The 22,083-nt window shown below is 37.6% G+C and overlaps 1 protein-coding gene across 1 annotated transcript in view; it reads right to left on the reverse strand.

Moving 5' to 3' along the window:
- Window positions 1-975: 975 nt before the first annotated feature.
- Window positions 976-22,083, reverse strand: part of gan.S (gigaxonin S homeolog) — a 40,156-nt gene continuing 19,048 nt past the window's right edge. The window contains exons 6-11 of the mRNA XM_018260464.2: window positions 21,222-21,334; window positions 16,882-17,031; window positions 16,272-16,408; window positions 16,027-16,158; window positions 4,893-5,002; window positions 976-2,497 (exon numbers count right to left, since the gene is read on the reverse strand). Of these exons, the coding sequence (XP_018115953.1) occupies window positions 2,316-2,497; window positions 4,893-5,002; window positions 16,027-16,158; window positions 16,272-16,408; window positions 16,882-17,031; window positions 21,222-21,334 (824 nt within the window). The 3' untranslated portion in view covers window positions 976-2,315. The remainder of the gene's footprint in view (window positions 2,498-4,892; window positions 5,003-16,026; window positions 16,159-16,271; window positions 16,409-16,881; window positions 17,032-21,221; window positions 21,335-22,083) is intronic.

Consider the following 22,083-nt stretch of genomic DNA (forward strand, 5'->3'; position numbering starts at 1 on the left):
ATATATATATATATATATATATATATATATATATATATATATATATATCTAGTCAAATACAAGAGTCCTCTGCACTCAACCCAGAGTTGAGTGCAGAGGCACTCTTGTATTTGACTATATGTATTTTGTGGTCACAGCCTCATTGCACCCCCGCCTAATGGTTTTAAAAAATAGTTGTGAGCACAACTTTCCCTTGTTTGTTTTATATATATATAAATATATATATATATATATATATATATATATATATATATATATATATATATATATATATATATATATAGTTTTCATTTCACTATTTAAAGTGGGCCTGCCACCCAGACACAAAAAGCTGTATAATAAAAGTCCTTTTCAAATTAAAACATTTTTTTATTTTTTATTAAAGCATTCATAGCTGTTGTAAGCTCATCTAAACATCTTAGCTGTCAATCAAATATTGTCTGCCCCTCCTCTATGCCCTGGGCATAGAGGCGGGGCAGACAATTACTTTCACTTTCCATTCAGCACTTCCTAGCAATCGCTGTTCTTCCCACAGCCCCCTGTTCTCTTCACCCTTTAATTGTGTAGCCAGGGCATGGGGATGGACATCAGGTCCCCCATTCTGGTGCACAAACAAGATTCTGAGATGATGCAAGGCTTGTCTTAACAGTCTCCACAAAATGGCTCCTGCCTGCTTGCTGTAATTATGAATTCCCAGACTGCAGGAAACAAGATTCAAATAATTTATATAGTGTAATTAAAGTTCATTTTGCTTGACTGATTATGAATATTTTTTTTAGGTGACGAGTCCCCTTTAACAGTAAAATATCTTCGTAAAAAAGATAATGGTAATTAATGTAAGACACAAAACTAATTACAAACCAATTCTAGGGTCACAAAGCTTACTTCCAAAAACATCTGGGTCCCCTAAGAAAAAGGTTATACATTTTATTTCAGCTCTTTGTCCACTGAAAAGGCATTCTTGCCCTGCCTGTGCATATTAAGCAAAAAAAATCAAAAAACTGGCAAAACTGAATTATAGAAGATATGATCTCAAGAAAGACCTACTTGTTCATTTTAATTCAGCAAACTGCTAGAAAATAGTTATTTTAATTTGTAATATTTTGATATGACGTCCACATTTAACAGTATAAAATGAATGACTGATAAGGTGATGATAATATTCTGGTTCCCTGACTGAGTTCCTGTAGTGTTAGACTATATATGATCTTTTCTGATTTATTTTCCCCTAATGATCAAATTAATCATTTTATGGTTGCTTAAAAAACTTTCCTATCACAGTGGAATGTATAAGAAGTGATTAGAAACCGGGTCGGACTGATCTCACATAGTACTAGAGGACCTCCTAGTGGGCCCCATTCTAGGAAAGCTCCCTTTAGGCCTATATACGATCTATATCATTTGGCACTGTCTCACTGTAATTGTTGGTTCCTGGGAGGCCTTGTCCAAAGTTGCCAATTACCATTTTTCTGGTTTGATGTGAAAAACATATGTGAAAAACATATGTGAAAACATTTGTGTTTCTAATGTATTTTTGATACCTTAGTAAAAGTCTAAATTGCTCCCAACACCTTTTCAACCTCATGCTATACATGAAAGCTCTCAATAATACCTATACAGTGGATGGTATACGTTTTTTATGGCAGCTTTTTACGTTATGCAGTTTGAAAATATTTTCCCATCCCAATATCGAGACTAAAATCCCCAAAATGTTAGTTACTATTAAAAATAACTGTACCAACATAAAAACTTTAAAAACTATTAAAAATAACCATACCAACAGAAAAAAAATTGTAAACTATCCTGTGCAAGGTTTGAAGGCACAAAATAAATACATGGTATTATCCGAACATAATGTCCTTTAAGGAATGGACAGATTAGTGTTTAGCAAAGATGAAGATGCTACTCTTAGCAATGAGGTAATCTTAGATACATTTTCGTTATGCAACAAGATTGTCGCTTATTTTAAAGAACATTTTGTTTGTTTGTTTTGCATATTAAAGCTAGCCAGGTAAGTGCATTGCACCATGCTCAAGTACTAAAAACCAGGTCCCATTAAGCACAAAGCAATTGAATATATTTTTGTTTTTTTCACCAACTGACACTTTAATCCATCTTTGCATGTGTATTTAATTACTATATAATTTTCCCCTTAGCTGAATTTGCAACATTTGAATGTAAATAGAGTTTCCTACCCAAGCTCTGTGTACCAGCTGCAGTTTGGCTGCAACAGGACAGATGCCTCAGTTCTATTGTACAAAGTGGAGTGTTTTGCTTTTCACGTGTTACTTGAAGCCTTCAGCTAAATCAAGGACTCAGGAAGTAGGGACACGGATGCGGAACAGTCCTTGCTGTAGCTGCAGTCGGAAGAGACGGCAGTTTGCTATGCGCAGTGCTGCGCAGCCTGTGCGGCGGAGATCTGAAGGAAATAATGGCTTTACATGGTTCCAGGTACCAGTGCTCCTCTTAAATTCTCTTACATAGTCATAACTTGTACCTAGGGGATACAAAAAAAAATCACATACTACATTGTTTCAGAAACACAAGAAAATGGTTCTTCTGCAGTTGTTCAACTATCAGCATGCTCATACAGTCACACTGCTTATGGCACTCTGCTGTGTATACTTCAGTACATATGAGTGATATCCAAGTGTTAAACAGTCTGTTTGGAGTAAAGAATAGAGTCTAATGCAGAACTGTAATGCAATGTCCAAAGCAATTTACTACCCAGGGATGTTTTTGAGTCCCTTGCTGCATCTTTTCCTGATGGGAGCCCCTGCCACATCTCTCTGCTAGCATTAGGATGAAGGATGGGCAAATTTTGGAAAATGCTCTTATTATACTAAATAATAAATCCTAAACAAATGTTTTCTTTATTTCAAAGCATTGGATAACAAAATTAAATTTTTTAATGTTCTGTTTTTTATTTAAACACAGTAAGTTCTCTTGTAATGTTTCCCTGTCTTTGGACTATCCATTCTTCCATCTCTTATTAAAATAAATACAAAAGTGGTTTGTATACATGTATAGTAATGTTACCCTGTAGTGGTTAAAGGAATAGTTCAGTGTGAAAATAAAAACTGGATAAATACATAGGCTGTGCAAAATAAAAAATGTTTCTAATATAGTTAGTTAGCCAAAAATGTAATATATAAAGGCTGGAGTGACTGGATGTCTAATAAAGCAGCCAGAATCCAACTTCCTGCTTTTCAGCTCTATAACTCTGAGTTAGTCAGCGACTTGAAGGGGGGCCACATGGTACATTTCTGTTCAGTGAGTTTGCAATTGATCCTCAGCATTCAGCTCAGATTCAAAAGCAACAGATATGACCCATGTGGCCCCCCTTCAAGTCCCTGATTGGTTACTGCCTGGTAGCCAGGGTAACCAGTCAGTGTAAACTAAGAGAGCTGAAAAGCAGGAAGTAGTGATCTGACTGACATAATATACATCAAATCACTCCAGACTTTATACATTACATTTTGGGCTAACTAACTATATTAGAAACATTTTTTATTTTGCACAGCCTATCTATTTACACAGTTTTTATTTTTACACTGAACAATTCCTTTAAATGTGTAATTCCTCTAGATCAGTGATCCCCAACCAGTAGCTTGTGAGCAACATTTTGCTCACCAACCTCTTGGATGTTGCTCCCAGTGGCCTAAAAGCAGTTGCTTATTTTTGAATTTCAGGCTTGGAGACTTCCATAGGGACTACAAAATGGCCAATCACAGCCCTTATTTGGCTCCCCAGGAACATTTTTCATGCTAGTGTTGCTCCCCAACTTCTTTTACTTCTGAATGTTGCTGACGGTTCTGAAGTTTGGGGATCCCTGCTCTAGATGTTTTGATATAGTTGATGTATATAAGCTTCTATATAGCTATCAGGACTGCCATTCAAGATGCTAAAGCACTGTAGGACTTAAAACACTCTCTTCTTCTAATGAAAAGTAGCCCAAAAGTTAGGTGCTGCAATCACCATAGTTCACTGTAAATATGGGTCAACCATATCAATTGCTCTGCATAATGCTGGGCTGTATAGAAGAGTAGTGCAAGCAAAGCCATTACTCACAGTAATCACATGAAAGCACATCTATTGTTTCCCAAAAAGAATGAGTGTGACCAAACTGAAAATGTTTTGTGGTCAGATGAGACCAAAATATAGCTTTTAGCCAATGTTTAAAGGAATATCAGAGTCAAAATATAACACTGCCTATACCTTAAAAAACTCCTCAGCAGGTATTAGGTATGTAGAAAACTAGAAGGAAGAATGGATGAGGTAGAATACAAGGAATTACTGCAACAATGAGGGAATGTAATATGGTTCACTAACAGAAAAATCTATCGCAATGTGTTCTCAATGCAAACAAATATTCCCATTACAAACAATTTTGCCTTTGTGAACATTTTGAGAACCCTTTGCCCCTTATGCGACAGTAGGATATCGATTGCTATAGTGCGCAGTGTATGTAATAAAACTTCTTAATGAAAAAGTTATGTTTGCTCCAAAAGTTTACACCACCTTCAAGCTAACTTTTAAGACATGCAATGCACAATTATAATTTGCAATGCAAAAGTGAAGAATATCACATTGCGACATGCAAATTTTTTTATTTGAATAATTGTCCTCTTTGTGAATTTTATTGCATTCCTCCCTAAGTGTATAAAAGCCACTAAACTTAAGTTTGACTGTCGGTTTCAAAAAAGGGGGAGAAAATGTATGCTCCAATAAATATTAAATTATTGATGTCTCCATTTTAACATAAAATGTTCTAAAAAAGGGTGCATTTACAAGGAACTTGTACATTCTAATTATGCCAGTGAATAAACAAAAGGTATAAATATACATGAGAAAGAGGAAGATACAGTGAGAATGAAACAAGTAAATCAAACCTGTATCAAGATCGCCTATAACATAAATACTGGCTCCAATCGGCACTGCCCCATACACGAATGACGAACTTGTTGGGATACATAAATTCTGATCATTCAGGTATATCCACCTGTGGAAAATGAAAAAGGAAAAAAGGTTACTTCCAGTTGCTAGTTGTTGTAACCTGTATCATATGTGTTAAAGTGGATCGAAAGCTTCCACCTTGATCAATATACCATTGAACATTAAGCAGCTCTTTTATGGTCACCCATTAAAGGTATTAACCAGAATACAGGGCATGGGGTCACTTATCCTGACACCCATTATACAGAAATTACAGGAAGGCCATCTCTCATAGAGCAAACAATTCTAAGACTTAAAAATGATTTTCCTTTTCTCTGTAGTAATAAAATAGTTCCTTGTACTTGACCCTAGCAAAGTTGAATAAATCCATATCGGTGGAAAAACAATCCTATTTGGTTTATTTAATGTTTTAAAATCATTCAATGTTTAAAAGATTTAGGCAGATTTAAGGTATGGTGATCCAAATTACAGATTATTAGTTTCCTTATACTGAAAACCCCAGGTGCCAAACATTCTGGATAATAGATCCTATAGCTGTATTGGAAATGCCATAAAAAGTAAATCGAGCATGAACCCAAATACAGGTGTGGGACCTGTTATCCAGAATGCTTGGGATCGGGGATTTTCCAGATAATGGATATTTCCGTAATTTGGATCGGTATGCCATAAATTTGCCAGATAATGATGTAAACATTAAATAAACCAAATAGGCGGTTCTGCTTCCAATAAGGATGAATTATATCTTAGTTGGGATCAAGTACAGTGAAAAAGGGAATCATTTTTTAAAATCTGGATTATTTGATTATAATGGAGTCTATGGGAGATGCACATTCCATAATTCTTAACTTTATATCTATATATGAAAATTTATGACCAAAGATGCAGAGGTTAAATTGGGAATCCTAGAAAGGTATTGTCGATAGCAGCTAGCATCACTGTGTAGTCCAGAGATCCTGTATTTTGCTGCAAGTAGACCTGGTCAGACTTATGATTCAGAAAGGCATGGAGACTGTTTGAAGCTGTTATCGTCGACAGCAAAATTTATTGAATTCAAAAGACAGAGGCATCTTAAATGTCACATCTTGCTCACATTGTGTAAGTGGGACTGAAACATGAAAGCAAAGGCAGAGATGACTAGTAAATCCCGTCACTGTCACCGCTTCTCTTTAACATCATTGTACAAAAAAACACGATTTATTTCTTCTAACAATTAAGTGGCCAGTGGCCTAACAACTTTCAATCCCCAGACTGGTTAAACACTTTCACTCATTCCTGAATCAGGTTTACCAGGAATTTAGACTCTACAATTAAAGGAAAACTATACCCCCCAAACAATGTAGGTCTCTATTAAAAGATACTGAGTAAAACAGCTCATGTGTAAAACCCTGCTTCATGTAAATTAACCATTATCATAATAATATACTTTTTTAGTAGTATGTGCCATTGGGTAATCATAAAAAGAAAATTGCCATTTTAAAAAATAAGGGCCGCCCCCTGGGATCGTACGATTCACTGTGTACACATACAAACCACATGTAAGGTCACATGAGCCAATTAACAGACAGAGTTCTGCCTTTTGCTTCCTCACTTCTTCCTGTTACAGTTAGTGTTGTAGTATTTCTGGTCAGGTGATCTCTGAGGCAGCACAGATAAGAGTCATGAAATGGTGGCTCAAGGCAAGAGATGTAAAAGGGCAATATTTATGTAAATATATATTCCAGTTTGGTAAGATTCTTTAATATGTCATTCAATTTGATATAAACTATCTGCTGCTTAAGTATTCATTTTGGGGGTATAGTTTTCCTTTAAATACCAATGGGATACATAAATTAAACACTCTGGACTGGGGCTTTATTTAACTGTTAAACTGTTTAACTGTTTTCAACAATCAAATATTTGTTTATTTATAAATATTTTAGGACATTACAGTCATGTTAATAATGAATATTATTGTCTTGGTTAGATTTTTAAATTCTTGCATAATATAACATACTGTAGTTACTGAGCTCTATAAATTCCACCTAGTGTTGGTACCAAAATTACACAGCAAACAAGTACAGGAAACTGTGAATGTTGAGGTTTTATGCAAATCTATGAGTTCATCTCCTCTACAGCAAAAAAAAACAAAAAAAAAAAAAACGGAACAAAATATTACTGGTCTTTATTTTCTGCAGCTGAACATATACAATGAAAATTAAATATAACCGATACAAGTGTCGAGTGAAGGTGAGACCCTTGCCTAGGGCAGCACATTACCAGAGTCGCCCTTAGTAAGAGCTGATTTTCCAGTTTTCAGACTGGAATTTAAATTCATAAGGAAAGAACTATTGTTTTGTAAAACAAAATTTGTCTAAAGAAAGGTGGAAAAAGTTGTATAAAATAAATGTCTAATTTATCAAGGTGTGTTTTATTTTACGCCACATGGACATCAGATTTGCAGCTATTATTTTATACCTTTGTAAGTTCAGGTGGAAGTCACTCTAAGAAAAAACACGTCAAATAATTACACATTTTTTACACAGAAAAGCATGGCAATGTGTGGTGAGTTTTGTCACAGTTTTTTTTACACTACATATAAAATCTGCCCCTTGGGGGTCTATTTAGTATTCACAGTGGAGTGAAACATAACTGGTGGTCTTGCTCATAGCAACCAATCAGATTTTTGCTTTTCGTTAGTAACTGTTGAAATGTAATAGCTGATTTGTTACTCTGCTCGAACAAATATTGTGTTCAGTTGTCCAGAGCTTTAAAAAAACGCTTTGGATTCAGTTTGCAAAAATTTTACAATTTAACCAAATCCTGAAAAAAAAGTGTATTTGGTAGATCCCTTACTTTTATACACCCTTGCAGCAAAAGAAAGAATGATTATATACACCTACTGATGTGTTTAACAAGGCAAAGCAGTGGCAAGTTAAGCAGCACTTAAAGGGGTTGGTCACCTGCCAAACAGTCTTTTCAGTTCTGTTGTTTTCAAATTGTTCACCAGAAATGGAGATTTTTTTTCTTTTCAGGTAGTTTCCATGTTTTTGAAAGGTTTTTCCAAAATTGAAGGTTAAAGTTTAGTCTTCCTGTTTCTGGTGTTTTAGTCTGCCAGCTCAGTGATCCAGGTGCTGATTCTGAACTGTTACAATTTGCTACATTTAGTTGATATAATTAGTTGATTTCTTAGTAGTATCTTTGGAATATTAGCAACTATTGTATCAATTCTAATAGCTGCCATTAGTGAAACTAAGAGATTCTGCTCAGCAGGGCCAAAGATAACGACTGTATCAATTAATATATCAATTTAGAATAGATGCAGAGTTTGTGACCCCCCTTCCCAGAGCTGCTAATTCCATATTACAAGACACAAGAGGGTGAAAAATTATTTAATTAAACTTCGATATTAGAAAAATGATAACAATTAGAAATTACAAAGCAATTGGAAAAAAGTCTTTATTTTGTGGAGAACAATCTGAAAAGAATTGAACTGAAAAAAGAAGGAAGGTGAACAACCCCTTCCATTCCAATTGAACAGGTGGCCTTTAGCCATTTCCATCTGTGATGGAAAACAGCAGCCTAATCAATATCTCAGCAGCACTCAATGAGACTTTACTTGATTTTCTATTGCTTAACATAGTGTTGTATAGCAATTGTATCAATACAATTGAGCAAGGAGTGAGAAGGATGAAAAATAAAAGCAAGTAAAAACAATGAACATGAACCATAAAAGGAAACAAACCTCTAATTATGTCCCACATTTATAACCCTGTTTACCTTATCTAAATGGATTCCTTAAAGGAAAACTATACCCCCCTAACAATGTATGTCTCTAAAAAAGATATTGCATAAAACAACTCATATGTAAAACCCTGCTTCATGTAAACAAACCATTTTCACAATAATACACTTTTCTAGTAGTATATGCCATTGGGTAATCATAAATAGAAAATTAACATTTTAAAAAATAAGGGCAGCTCCCTGGGATCGTAAGATTCACTGTGCACACAAACAAAACCAAACTATACTTCTTAGGTCACACGAGCCAATTAACAGACAAAGTTGTGTATTTTGCATCAGCACTTCCTGTTAGCGTTAGAGTTGTAGTATTTCTGGTCAGGTGATCTCTGAGGCAGCACACAGACCATCACAAAATGGTGGTTCAAGGCAAGAGATGTAAAAGGGCAATATTTACTTAAATATATATTTAAGTTTGATAAGATTCTTTAATATGCCACTTAATATGATATAAACTAACTGTTGCTTAAGTATTCATTTTGGGGGTATAGTTTTCCTTTAAACTTGATTAAAAAAAATTGGTACTTCTGATATGGAATTAGCATGCTGTGGCTGCTGCTAAATACTCTACTCTTATGTTTCTATGTTTTTTTAATTTCTGAAGTATTCAATTTCCCACGGTAAAATGTAAAATGCTAGCTAGTTGCTTGAATCACTGAACCTGGCAACCAGAATGCAGTTTAATCATGAAAATAACAAAGAAATGAAGCAATGAAATGTTAACACTGACTCATGAACACTCTGGTGCTGGTTGCTTATTTCTTAATTTAAAAACTACTGTCAGGCCCAAACTGACTGTATTTGTATTTAAAGGGATACTGCCATCAGAAAATCCACCATTTTGGGATTCAGCCAAATACCGAACTACATTGTTTACACCTCAAATTCAGACATTGTTCACATCTGTAATCCCCCCTGTTCACACATGTAACACCTCTATTGTTCACACCCCTAAAGCCCTGTACTGTTCACATTTTAGACCCAGACTGAAACTGCCCACATTGTTCATACTGTAGACAAACTGCTGAAGGGGCACCAGCACTGTGTCACTGTATGTAGCACAGTATGAACTGTTAGATCAGGGGTGCCCAAGAGGTAGATCGGGATCTACCAGTAGACCCTTAGCTGGGGATCAGTAGATCTCAAGACACTGTCAGCAAACAGCTTTCTATATCACCCTCCTATTTCATGCTTTTCATTCACATATTTATTATGTTAAGGTTACATAGAAATAGTGGTTTGTTAAACATAGCAATATAAATTCTCTCAAATCAATATAATTAAGTAATAGTTTCCATGGAACAGAATGCCAACAATGCTTTTATGGCTGTAGATCATAATTGGGACACGATTACTAAACGTAGACCTCGCATTAGTAAAGTATGGGCACTCCTGTGTTAGATGGTAGGATCTGATGTGTGTCCTGTGTGTGCCATATTCTGCTTGCCCTAGACCCCCTGGGTGTGTCATACTCTGCTTGCCCCATGCTCCCTGGGTGTGCCATACTCTGCTTGCCCTATGACCCCTAGGTGTGCCATACTCTGCCTGCCCTATGCTCCCTGGATGTGCCATACTCTGCCTGCCCTATGATCCCTGTGTGTGCCATCTGCCTGCCCTATGATCCCTGTGTGTGCCATACTCTGCCTGCCCTATGATCCCTGTGTGTGCCATCTGCCTGCCCTATGATCCCTGTGTGTGCCATCTGCCTGCCCTATGATCCCTGTGTGTGCCATCTGCCTGCCCTATGCTCCCTGTGTGTGCTATACTCTGCCTGCCCTACACTGTACCCTGTGGGACGTGAGCCTGGTAGGTGTTTGTTCTGGGGGAATTAGCAAATGTTGAGGGGCCTCTAAGTTGTTTAATCATGTGCTGGAGAGGGGGGTGCTGTGTTCTCCACAGGGGAGGAAGCACATATGGATTTAAGGGTATATTTATGGTATATTTAAGGGTAAGACTTACATTTTTCACATATGAATGATGAGTGATATCCCTGCAGTGAGCATCAACCATTTGTTTTTGGTGTGTTAACACCATTAATGTGGACATAGTCTTAAAAGATCTTGAGATTGCGTGGGTGTGGTTTATATATCTGTGGATTAACACTGGCTTCCATTATCAGCCCTCCACCACCTAGGCAGAAAATTCCTTCCCTCAGTACCACAGAAGTAGTACAACACTGATATAAACAACAGTATATTACATTTTAATTACTTTGATACACTTTCAGTTTGTGGTGTTACTATTCCTTTGAAAACAGAGGAGTTGGAGGTACCATAAACGAAGTCGGCAAAACAGCTCTGACTCATATTGAAGGATTACATTGTACAAAGCCAGTGGGATTTTGCAGTACTCAAGGATCTATATTATTAAGTGCAAAAGAGCGGCAGGACTGAAAGAATAAGAAAAAAAAATGCAGCATTTGCTTTATTTATACAGGCACATTTCCAATAATCTATATTAACCAGTATCGCTATAAAGATTCAAAATATATAATTGAATAAGAATTGATATAAGCTGCAAATGTGCAGGGGCATTTTGTACTAACATTTAGTGCTACCCAGAAAATGTATATATATTTTTTTTTAAATTAATTAATTAATTTTTTGAAACGCAGCAAGAACAAAATGAAAATGATAAATATAGTCCCAACATACAAGAATGTTTTATCATATAACAATTTATACAGAACAGTGCTAATTTTGTAGTCCTGGGATCAGTCCTAATCCAGCAACCGGTTAAAAGGACTTCATACTATGTGTGCCTTAGAGAAATGTTATAGGGACTCTAAGACTGTATGCTCCACTGTGTCAGAAACCGATGAAATAAATATATAGTGGATAATGTACCCCCTACTGTAATTTATAAAGATATTATGTTACCGAGGAGTTATGTGACCATATAAAAGCACGAGGCCGAAGGCCGAGTGCTTTTATACAGGTCACATAACTCCGAGGTGACTTCTAATATCTTTATAAATTATAGCAGGGGGTACATTATGTATTATAATCTACATTTTCTAGGTGCAGTGTCTTGATTCCTAAAGATGTCTGGCTTTGCTTTATGAACTACAAAATTAGCCTGTTTTGCTTCTGTCCCATTTGCTGTTCTACAGTACCTGTAGTCAGGTCCGGACTGAGAATTAAAATAGGCCCTGGCATTTCAGGTATATAGAGGCCCAATCAGCCCACATAGAGGCCCAAACAGCCCCCACCAGCCCACTAAATACTGACTTTCTATGGGACCTTATAGCAGCCCCTCTGGCATTTGCCAGAACCCACAGATTGCCAGTCCGGGCCTGCCTGTAGTTGAATTCCTAGTTTTGTTCTACCCTTGCCTTCTTGCCTGCCATGGGTAACACCATAGGAGAAAGGCCAGGGAGGGAGGGAGATTGAAGGTGGGAGAGAGAGAGGTTATGCAAAAACTGGGAGGGTCGGTGGAAAGAAGGGGGGGCAAGAACAGAGAGAGACCATGTGAGGGGAGGGAGATCGGAGAGGGTTCCTAGACAAAGTGAAAAATGGAGAGGCAGGTAGTGAAACTTGAGACGGGGGTGTGAGAGAGATAATATGAAGAGGAAAGGGAGAGCAGTAAGGCATCATAGGATGAGGGAGCAGACATGGATGTGCAGGGGGGAACGAGAAATGAGACCGAAGCAATAAGGGGCAGTATCCGAGGAGTGAGAAAGTTTCCATTCTTAGGGGATAGAGGGCTGAGTTTTGTTCGCTTCTGTGAGACCCCCTCAATCCCAGCCTATCCCTCCTGTGCCCAGGAATAACCTCAGCGCTGATCATTCCCACGCTTACTTGTCTTTTGGAGCACAAGCCTTTCTGCTGCTGCTTCCCTTCCCTGCCTGCGTTGCCATTTGTTTCCTATTAGATTTATTTGGCTGAATGCAAAGTCCATTGGCTGCTGATATATATATATACAGTATATCCCCCTCCATGCATTAGAAACAGCAACAACAGCAGCAGGGCTACTTGGCAGCCCGAGCACTGTGTTAGGCTGCAGCAGTCACTCAGCACTAAACAAGCAGCGCTGCTCCTAACAGGAGGGGGGAGGGTGATTAACGCCATATTAGGTCAAAACCGCACCTCCTTAGATGTCTCCGGCTGACAGTGCTGCTCCCCTGGCTGGGCTTAGAGGTTTGGCTCTCGTGAAAGGAGGAGCGCTCCGTGCTGCGTGTGCTGCGTAAGTAACATTTAATCCTGGCAGTCAGATGGGAGGGGGGAAAGAGCGGAGGAAGAGCTGCAGGGAGACGGAAGTGCTGACTCAAAGAAACGGCGCGTTCTGACGTCAGAACGCGCCGTTTATAAGGATATAATTTACAGTCTGGTCCCATAGGGAAAGGACCAGACTGTAGATTATGGTGCTTTATAATATAATATAATAATAAAAACATGATATGTGAGATTCATCAAGCCTACTTAAAACCATCCTTATCTTTCAGCCCACTGGAGTAAGTATCACATACCTTGCCAACTAAAACTTGTAGATCAGTTTAAAAAAATGACATTCTATTGTATGTAATACACCCTAAAATTGTGTTGCAAACCTAATAATTCACAGGATTTAACTTCACAACTGAAACTAAAATTAACTGGGTAAACCAATCATAGAATTTCTGGTTCACTAGGAAAACTATCAAAACCAGGACATTTCCCAAACAAATCCTGCTGCAATTCAAATGAAGTGAAACCACAGCACTTCCACATTATATCAATACAGTTGAGTTTGTGAACAGTTGTTCCAAATAAAACAATTGAAACAATAACAAGGCTAAAAGGGAAAGGGATGTGCACAGCAGTGAGTTATCACAATTCTATTAATAAATTACTGTCCCAGCCCAGGAATACAGCAACTTTCTCCAACACTGCAGAACTTGTAATCAGCAGCAATTGTACTTCAAATACAGCAAAGATTAACATTCACCATTTAAAATTCAAGGTGCAATCAAATCCAACACATTCATTTGTTAAAGAAGAATGGAATAAATTATATTCTTAATACAGGTATCTTTCTGTAATTTAGATCATCATACCATAAGTCTGCTAAGCATCACTAAAATATTAAATAAACCTATTAGCATTGTTTTGCCTCCAATAAGGATTAATTATATCTTAGTTTGGATCAAGTACAAAGTACTGTTTTATTATTACAGATAAAAAGGAAATACTTTTAGAAAATTCTAATTATTTTATTAAAGTGGTCTATGGGAGATGGAGCTTTCTACGAAAATGAATTTCCGGATAACAGATCCCATACCTGTAATAATCTTGGGCAAGGCAAAAAAAAAAAAAATCTGTTTGCCATTACATTGTGTCAATCCACACAGTTATGAGTTTGGGAACCCCTCTCAGCCTGCATAATAATTGACTCCACTTTCAATAAAAAAAGATAACAGTGTGTCTTTCATTTACCAGGAACATCTGAGTACTGGGGTGTTTTCTGAACAACGATTTTTAGTTAACCAGTATTCAGTTGTATGAGATTAAATCAAATGTAAAAAACTATCTGTGCAAACATTTTTGCTAATCTGAATGCATGTAACTGCTCAATTCAGATTACTGGCAACACCAAATTTGTTGGATTAGTTTGTTAAGGCTTGAACTCCATAGAACTCCATAGGCAGGTGTGTCCAATCATGAGAAAAGGTATTTAAGATGGCCAATTGCAAGTCGTGCTTCTGTTTGACTCTCCTTTGAAGAGTGACAGCATGGGATATTCAAAGCAACTCTCAAAACATCTGAAAACAAAGTGTTCACTATCATGGTTTAGGGGGAAGGATACAAAAAGCTCTCTCAGAGGTTTAAACTGTCAGTTTCAACTGTAAGGAATGGAATCAGGGAATGGAAGGCCACAGGCACAGTTTCTGTAAAACCCAGGTCTGGCAAGCTAAGCAAAATAAAGGAGCGCCATATGCGGAGGATTGTGAGAATGAGAATGGTTACAGACAACCCAAAGAAGACCTGCAAGAAGATCTTGTTGCAGATGGTGTATCCAGCACATTGTTCTACAATTCAGCACAATTTGCATAAAGAACATCTGTATGACAGAGTGATGAGAAAGAAGCCCCTTCTGCACTCACGCCACAAACAGAGTTGTTTGTTGTATGCAAAAGCTCATTTAGAAAAGCCACAGTCATTTTGGAACAAAGTGCTTTGGACTGATGAGACAAAAATTTCGTTATTTGGTCATAACGAAAAGCACTTTGCATGGTGGAAGAAGAACACCACATTCCAAGAAAAACACCTGTTACTTTCTGTCAAATTTGGTGGAGGTTCCATCATGCTGTGGGGCTGTATGGCTAGTTCAGGGACTGGGGCCCTTGTTAAAGGCGAGGGTTGGATGAATTCAACCCAATATCAACAAATTCTTCTGGGTAGTCACAAAGCTGAAGCTACAGGGGTTGGATATTCCAACAAGACAATGACCCTTAACACACTTCAAATGCATTTATGCAGAGGGAGAAGTAAAATATTCTGGAATAGCAGTCACATTTCCCCGACTTGAATATCATCCAAAATCTACGGGATGATTTGAAGCAGGTTATCCATGCTCGGCAGCCATCAAATTTAACTGAACTGGAGAGATTTTTTTATGGACGAATGGTCAAAAATACTGCCATCCAGAATCCAGACACTCATCAAAGGCTATAGGAAGCATCAAGAGGGTAGAGGCTGTTATATTTGCAAAAGGAGGCTCAACTAAGTATTGATGTAATGTCTCTGTTGGGGTGCCCAAATGTATGCACCTGCCTAATTTTGTTACGATGCATTTGCATATTTTATGTTAATCCAATAAACTTTATCACTGCTGAAATACTACTGTTTCCATAAGGCATGTTAAATATGAAAAGGAAGTTGCTACTTTGAAAGCTCAGACAATAATAAACAAAACTCCAAAGAATTAAGAAGGGTTCCCAAAATTTTTCATATGACTGTATATATGAAAAAGGACAACAATGCTACTGGATTAAGTTATGGATTGCCATTTTAAAGAGGGCCTAAAAGATAAACATTTAGATTGAGTGGGAAGCTGCTATATTTTATAAGCAATTAACGTTTCCCCGTAGAGCTCTGGCACTTTTCCAAGGATTACATATTATTCATATCAGTCCCTGCCCCAGAGGATCTTACAATCCAACTCTCTATCACATTCACACACTATGGTCTATAGTGTGCTTACTGTTTTGCAGAAGTCTGATGTATACTTCTCATGTATTACAGCTAAATATGAAATATTTCTAGCTACTGAGGAATGTATGAACACTGAATAACCAATTTTTTTTTTTTTTACCGTTTAAAGTCATCATGATAGAATTCAGATTTGCAAGCCACCATGTCACTGTTCTGAGTTTCATTTTCCCGACTCCTAACCCCACCAAAGACATACAGCTCCATGCCAACACCACATGCGACAGCGCCAAACCTGCAAAGCACAAAAGGTGAAATGCAAAGAATGTAAAACTGTAAAGAAATGCAAACATTTAATCATTAAGACAGATGATCTTTAAAAAATTATGCTCCTGACTTAATACTCACCTCCTTTCTTTCAAGGGGCATATTGCAGTCCACTGCTGAGTTTTGGGGTCATAGCATTCAACTGATTCAAAGAGTTTTCCATAGGAGCCGCCTCCCATTGCATATATTTTCTTTTTCATTGCTGCATAGCAGCCGATCTGTAATTAATCCATTAAGCCCAGGAAAGTCAACAAGAGTGCTAGCTACAAATAAAATATGGATTTGTTTGAGCTACATTCAAAGGTGGAGAAAGGGGGCAAGAGCTGATCACTTATGAAATTACAAATTGAGTAAAGTGAAGACTTAATACCTTTAATGTACATAATTTTCAAGGTTCAATATGGGCACCCATAATGAAATGCCATAAAGAGTACAGGCTAAATTATCGTTCTGGCATGACTGGAGACAAAAACACCAAATTAAGCTTGTACTTGATCCCAACTAAGATATAATCAATCTTAGTTGGGATCAAGTAAAACCAGCCTATTGGGTTTATTTAATGTTTAAATGAATTTCTGTATCTCAAATTACTCAAATTACGAGCATTCTGGATAACAGGTCCCATACCTGTACATGTATAATCATTGCTAATATTAGATATATCACCAGTAAACAAAACCAGGGGCCTTACCTTTCTAACCATGGTCATGTTTTTCTGCATACTCCATGATTTTGTGCATGTATCATATGATTCCATAGAGAGTAGCTCACAGTCCCCATTTTCTCCTCCAAGTACATAGATTACACCGTCTATCTCCACCACGCCAAAACTATGCCTATCCTAGAGAACACAAGAACCTACATTTAACATATTTATATGTTGTACTTTAAGCTTAATTACGTTTCCCTTTATTGTAAAACACCTTAGAGTACGGTATGTTGGCTAAAAACACTAAAAACTATGGAGAAGTTAGCTATAACCTATAGATTCCCTAAGTACTTGTCCAAGTGTTATAAGGTGAAAGGGTTTGTTTTTTGGCAATGTTTAAATGTGTTCAGGGATTCCCAATGACTGTAGCTTGTTTATTTTGCTTGATAAGCCAGTACTTCCACGGTTAGCCACAGGTAAACACTGGAAGCTGACCAGACTTTGCTTTTTCATCCAGCCCTTCCCTCTCATTGCAGCACTAACATGGCTGGAAGAATGTACAATGTGGTGAACAATGCAGTACAGAGCTGTTCATATGTTAGCAAATATAAATATGGAACTCATTTAACCCTTTTGTTGCTGAATGCTTTGCTACCACCGTTCTGGAAAATGCAGTCATATTATTCTGAAGACATTAGAATTCCTTTTCAGTCCAACCCCCAGCAAAATGTCTCTGAAAAAGTTACAACAGACTCGTTATGCTGGTTGGTCTATTTCACTTTACATGAATTTCAGAAAAGCTAATTTTAGTGCCTTTAGTGCTAATTTCAGAGCATAGATTGGGGCATTATGTTTTCAGCTAAAAACACAAAACAGAAATGGTTGTCATTTAAAATGATATTAAATCGTTACTGTTCTCAATTTATTCCCTTAAGAAGTAAATGTAGAAGCACTAAGAATCACCCTATGTGGCTTAATATAGATGTAAAGAAGTTAATAGGAAATAAAAACAATAATAAATGTTGTAAAACAATCCAGTGAGGAGCGCATTGCGGCTGAGGCTAAGACTAACCAAAAAAAGTTTTTATAGTAAAAAGATGCAGGTTGAGAGTGTTGCTCCTTTAAATAATGGTGCCAGTATGATTGTAACAGATACAGAAATGGCAAATGTGCTAAATCAGTTCTTTTTTCAGTGTATACAATAGAGAAGTCAAAGTTCCCATGCTCACTTCATAGCTGCACTCAGCCCAATCTAGTCAGTGGCTGACTCAGGATATGATTCATAAAGCGTTAATAAAAATGAATGTAAACAAGACGCCAGGGCCAGATGGCAAACACCCCCGGGTTCTAAGAGATTTTAGCTCAGTTTTAGACCGGCCCCTATTTCTGATTTTATCAGATTTGCTTTCATCTGTATTGGAGAAAAGCTGATGTGATTCCAATATTTAAAAAGGGATTACGAACTCAGCCTGACAATTCTGACAATTCTAGACCAGCAAGTTTGACATCTGTGGTGGGCAAATTATTTGAAGGCTTGAAGGGATCACATTCAAAATTTTGTCCTAGTGAATGGCATTATGAGCAGCAATCAGCATGGCTTTATGAAGGATAGATCATGTCAGACAAATTGGATTCTTTTAAGACGAGGTAAGTAAGATGCTGGACAGCGGGAGAGCAGTAGATGTGATCTATTTGGATTTTGCCAGAGCATTTTATAATGTGCCCCACAAACAACTGCCTTCTAAGCTAAGGTCTGTTGGGCTTAATGAAGTCATTTGCACATGGATAGGAAACTGGCTACAGGATCGGGTACAGAGGGTGGTTGTTAAAGGTACATTCTCTACTTGGAGTAAGGTTCTTAGTGGGGTCCATCAGGGTTCAGTAGCGAGTCCACTTTTATTTAACTTGTTCATTAATGACTATGGGGAGGGTATTGTAATAATGTATCAGTGTTTGCACACAAAACTATTCAGCCCAATTAATGCATCCAGGATGCAGCATCCTTGCAACAGGAACTGGCAATCTGGGCAGCTAAGTGGCAAATGAGATTCAATGTTGATAAATGTAAAGTCATGCACCTGAGATGTAAAAATATCCAAGCCACTTATACCCTAAATGGGACTGCACTAGGCAAATCCATTATGGAAAAGGACCTTGGAGTCCTTGTAGATAATAAACTTGGCTGTAGTAAGTAATGCCAGTCAGCAGCATCAAGAGCAAATAAGATGTTGAGCTGTATTAAAAGGGGCATTGTTTCATTGTAGGAAGGGCTCATTCCTCCACTGTATAGAGCACTGGTAAGGCCCCATCTAGAATATGCCATACAGTTTTGGTCTCCAGTGCTCAAACAGGACATTGAATTAGAAAGGGTCCAGAGAAGGCCAACTAAACTGGTAAAATGTATGGAAAATCTTAGCTATGAGGAAAGACTGGCCAAATTGGGGTTGTTCACACTGAAGAAGAGGCACTAATGGGGTGATATGATAACTATGTTTAAATATATAAGGGGATCATATAATAATCTCTCTAATGCTTTATTTACCAGTAGGTCTTTCCAGCTGACACAAGGTCACCCATTCCAATTAGAAGAAAGGAGGTTCCGTCTAAATATTCAGAAGGGGATTTTTATAGTGAGAGCTGTGAAGATGTGAAATTCTCTCCCTGAATCAGTTGTAAAGGCTGATACATTAGAAAGCTTTAAGAAGGGGTTGGATGGCTTTTTAGCAAGTGAGGAAATACAGGGTTATGGAAGATAGCTCATAGTACAAGTTGATCCAGGGACTAGTCCGATTGCCATTTTGGATTCAGGAAGGAATTTTTCCCCCTCTGAGGCAAATTGGAGACGCTTCAAATGTTTTTTTTGTTTTTTTTTTGCCTTCCTCTGGATCAACTAGCAGTTAGGCAGGTTAAAATAGAGTTAAGAGGTTGAACTTGATGGACTTGTGTCTTCATTCAACCTAACTTACTATGTTACTATGTTAATTACTATGGTTAGAAGTAGCTGAAAAACTAGACTGCACACACCCTATCCTGCCTTCCCTTAGTCACAGGAGAAGCCCAAGGCAAAAGAGCACATAGCACATATGGTGCCCTATTCTTTCTGGTGTTCCAGGGAAGAGTTAGAAACAGTATACTTACAGATACACTCATTTGCCAGCAACAGTTTCTATTTAGAGCAGACAAATGCACATTTGCAAAGCTAAGGGCAATGTCATCCGGGATAATTTGAAGAGTTTTTTTACCACAGCACTCTTTAAATTGGTGTGCGAGAAAACAATTAAAATCATCCCACTGCCCTTTCAATTTGTTGCATGAAACTGCAGCAGGCAATTTCCACCCAAACAATAGCTTGTTTAATAATAAGTGATAATTGCTGGCACAAAACTGCACCAGGCACTTTTAAATGATTTCCGAATAAGTGCCAATGGTATTAATACCCCCGCTTTTGGGGCTACCAAACCCCTGGGTGCCAAAGCGCTCTAAACCACCCTAAAAGGCAACTTTTCATACAAAGAATATCAATAAAATGTTCCCAAAAATCATTGATTTCCATAATTTCCCCAAAATACGTAGTACTGTTAGAAAACGTATTTCTATTTATTTAAATTAAGTCACTGCAAAATATATCAGTTACTAGACTATTAGGATTGTTTCTTGTAAGGTTTTGAGAGAATAAAATAATGGATCCCATTATGCAGGTGCCTCAAGGAAATTCTTTATACTTGCACCAAGTTGGATGTAATTCCATCTTTTGTTTCAACATTCAATGTTGAAATAAGAGACTTCATTACAGTAACATAATGCTACATATACACAAACAGGTTTTTGTTGCTCATGTGCTGCATACCTCCCACACAGTGGAGTTTATGTGTTTCTGGATCTTGAAACAGTGTAGCAGAAGACAGTCCTCTCTTCTGCTGCATGGGAGGTCAGAACCAGAGAACAGAAATGCATAAACAAATACTGCTTTCAACCAGTACCGGACCAGCACAATGTGTACTTAAGGCAAGCCCCTAACCTAATCCAACTTCCCCTCGACAACTTCTCTATCTCTTTGATCTTCTATGCCCCCTGCCACCATCCTCCATGTCCCTCCCTTGAAGATCACAGCCTCTGCTTTCTACCACTCTTCTAACCCCCCCCACTTCTTGACAATCATCATCGCTCCTATCCTCCCTTCTCTACATTTGCTGTCACTTATGCTCAGGGCTGCAGTTAGAGAAGGCGGGAGAGGTATGTGCTTAAGTTCCTGGCAGACCCCCCCCCCCAAACGTCAACAACACAAGATGGCTTGGACAATGTCACATACAGGCAAGTACAGTATTTGGCAACTTGCTGCTAATTTAGAAAAGGTCCACTTTTGGAACTATTGCGGTCATTACCTCAAGCATTGGAGGTAGTGTACTCCAAGCATTGGCATCAGGATCATATTGTTCTCCAGTGTCCAATGTTTCATTGTCTTCATTTTGACCTCCAAGTACAAACAGGAATCCCTCTGCAAAATAAAGAAAAATACAGTAGAACCCCCATTTTACGTTTTTCAGGGGTACCAGAAAAACAATGACAATATGTAAAATCCTGAAAAATGTAAAATCAGGGAAATGTATTAAAGTAACTTTAAAGTAAGGTAACTAAAGTACTGAAAGGATATAAGCACAGGAGTCTGTTCTACTTTGAGATACAATATTAAAGGTTAAGCATTGCGGCGTTAATGTTAAAATATGGGGGGCATCTGCAAGACTCTGTCAGTCACATACACAACCTAAAGTAATAAGTGATTGGTTTAAGGGGCAGACTAATTGGAATTGACCATTTACAGGCAGAACCATGGCAAAATATACACCTGGTTAGTATTTTAAAACTCTTTATTTCACAATTAACATTCATAGAGGGAAAAGGGCAGTTTTTGGGTACATAAGGACACCATTTTGATGTAAAATCTGGGAAAAAATTACTTAAAATCAGGGAAATGCATAATAAATTGGCGGGAACACATAAAAAAATTAAAATTAGGGAAAACTTATCAGGTTACTTAAAATCTGTACTTGCAATGTAAACAAAAACTCAGAGTTGGGGTAGACGAAAAATGTTAGAACTAGAAGCCAAATACAAGTAAATCAACCACAGAAGACGACCCTACTCCTCATACAGATCTTGAAAATGCAACCTTGAGCAACAGGGTTGTTGGCCACCATGATAGGCCACCAGAAGGCAGGGGAACAGGAAATAAATGATCCGTTATTG

This window comes from Xenopus laevis, chromosome 4S, assembly GCF_017654675.1.
Source record: "Xenopus laevis strain J_2021 chromosome 4S, Xenopus_laevis_v10.1, whole genome shotgun sequence".
Lineage (NCBI taxonomy): Eukaryota > Metazoa > Chordata > Amphibia > Anura > Pipidae > Xenopus > Xenopus laevis.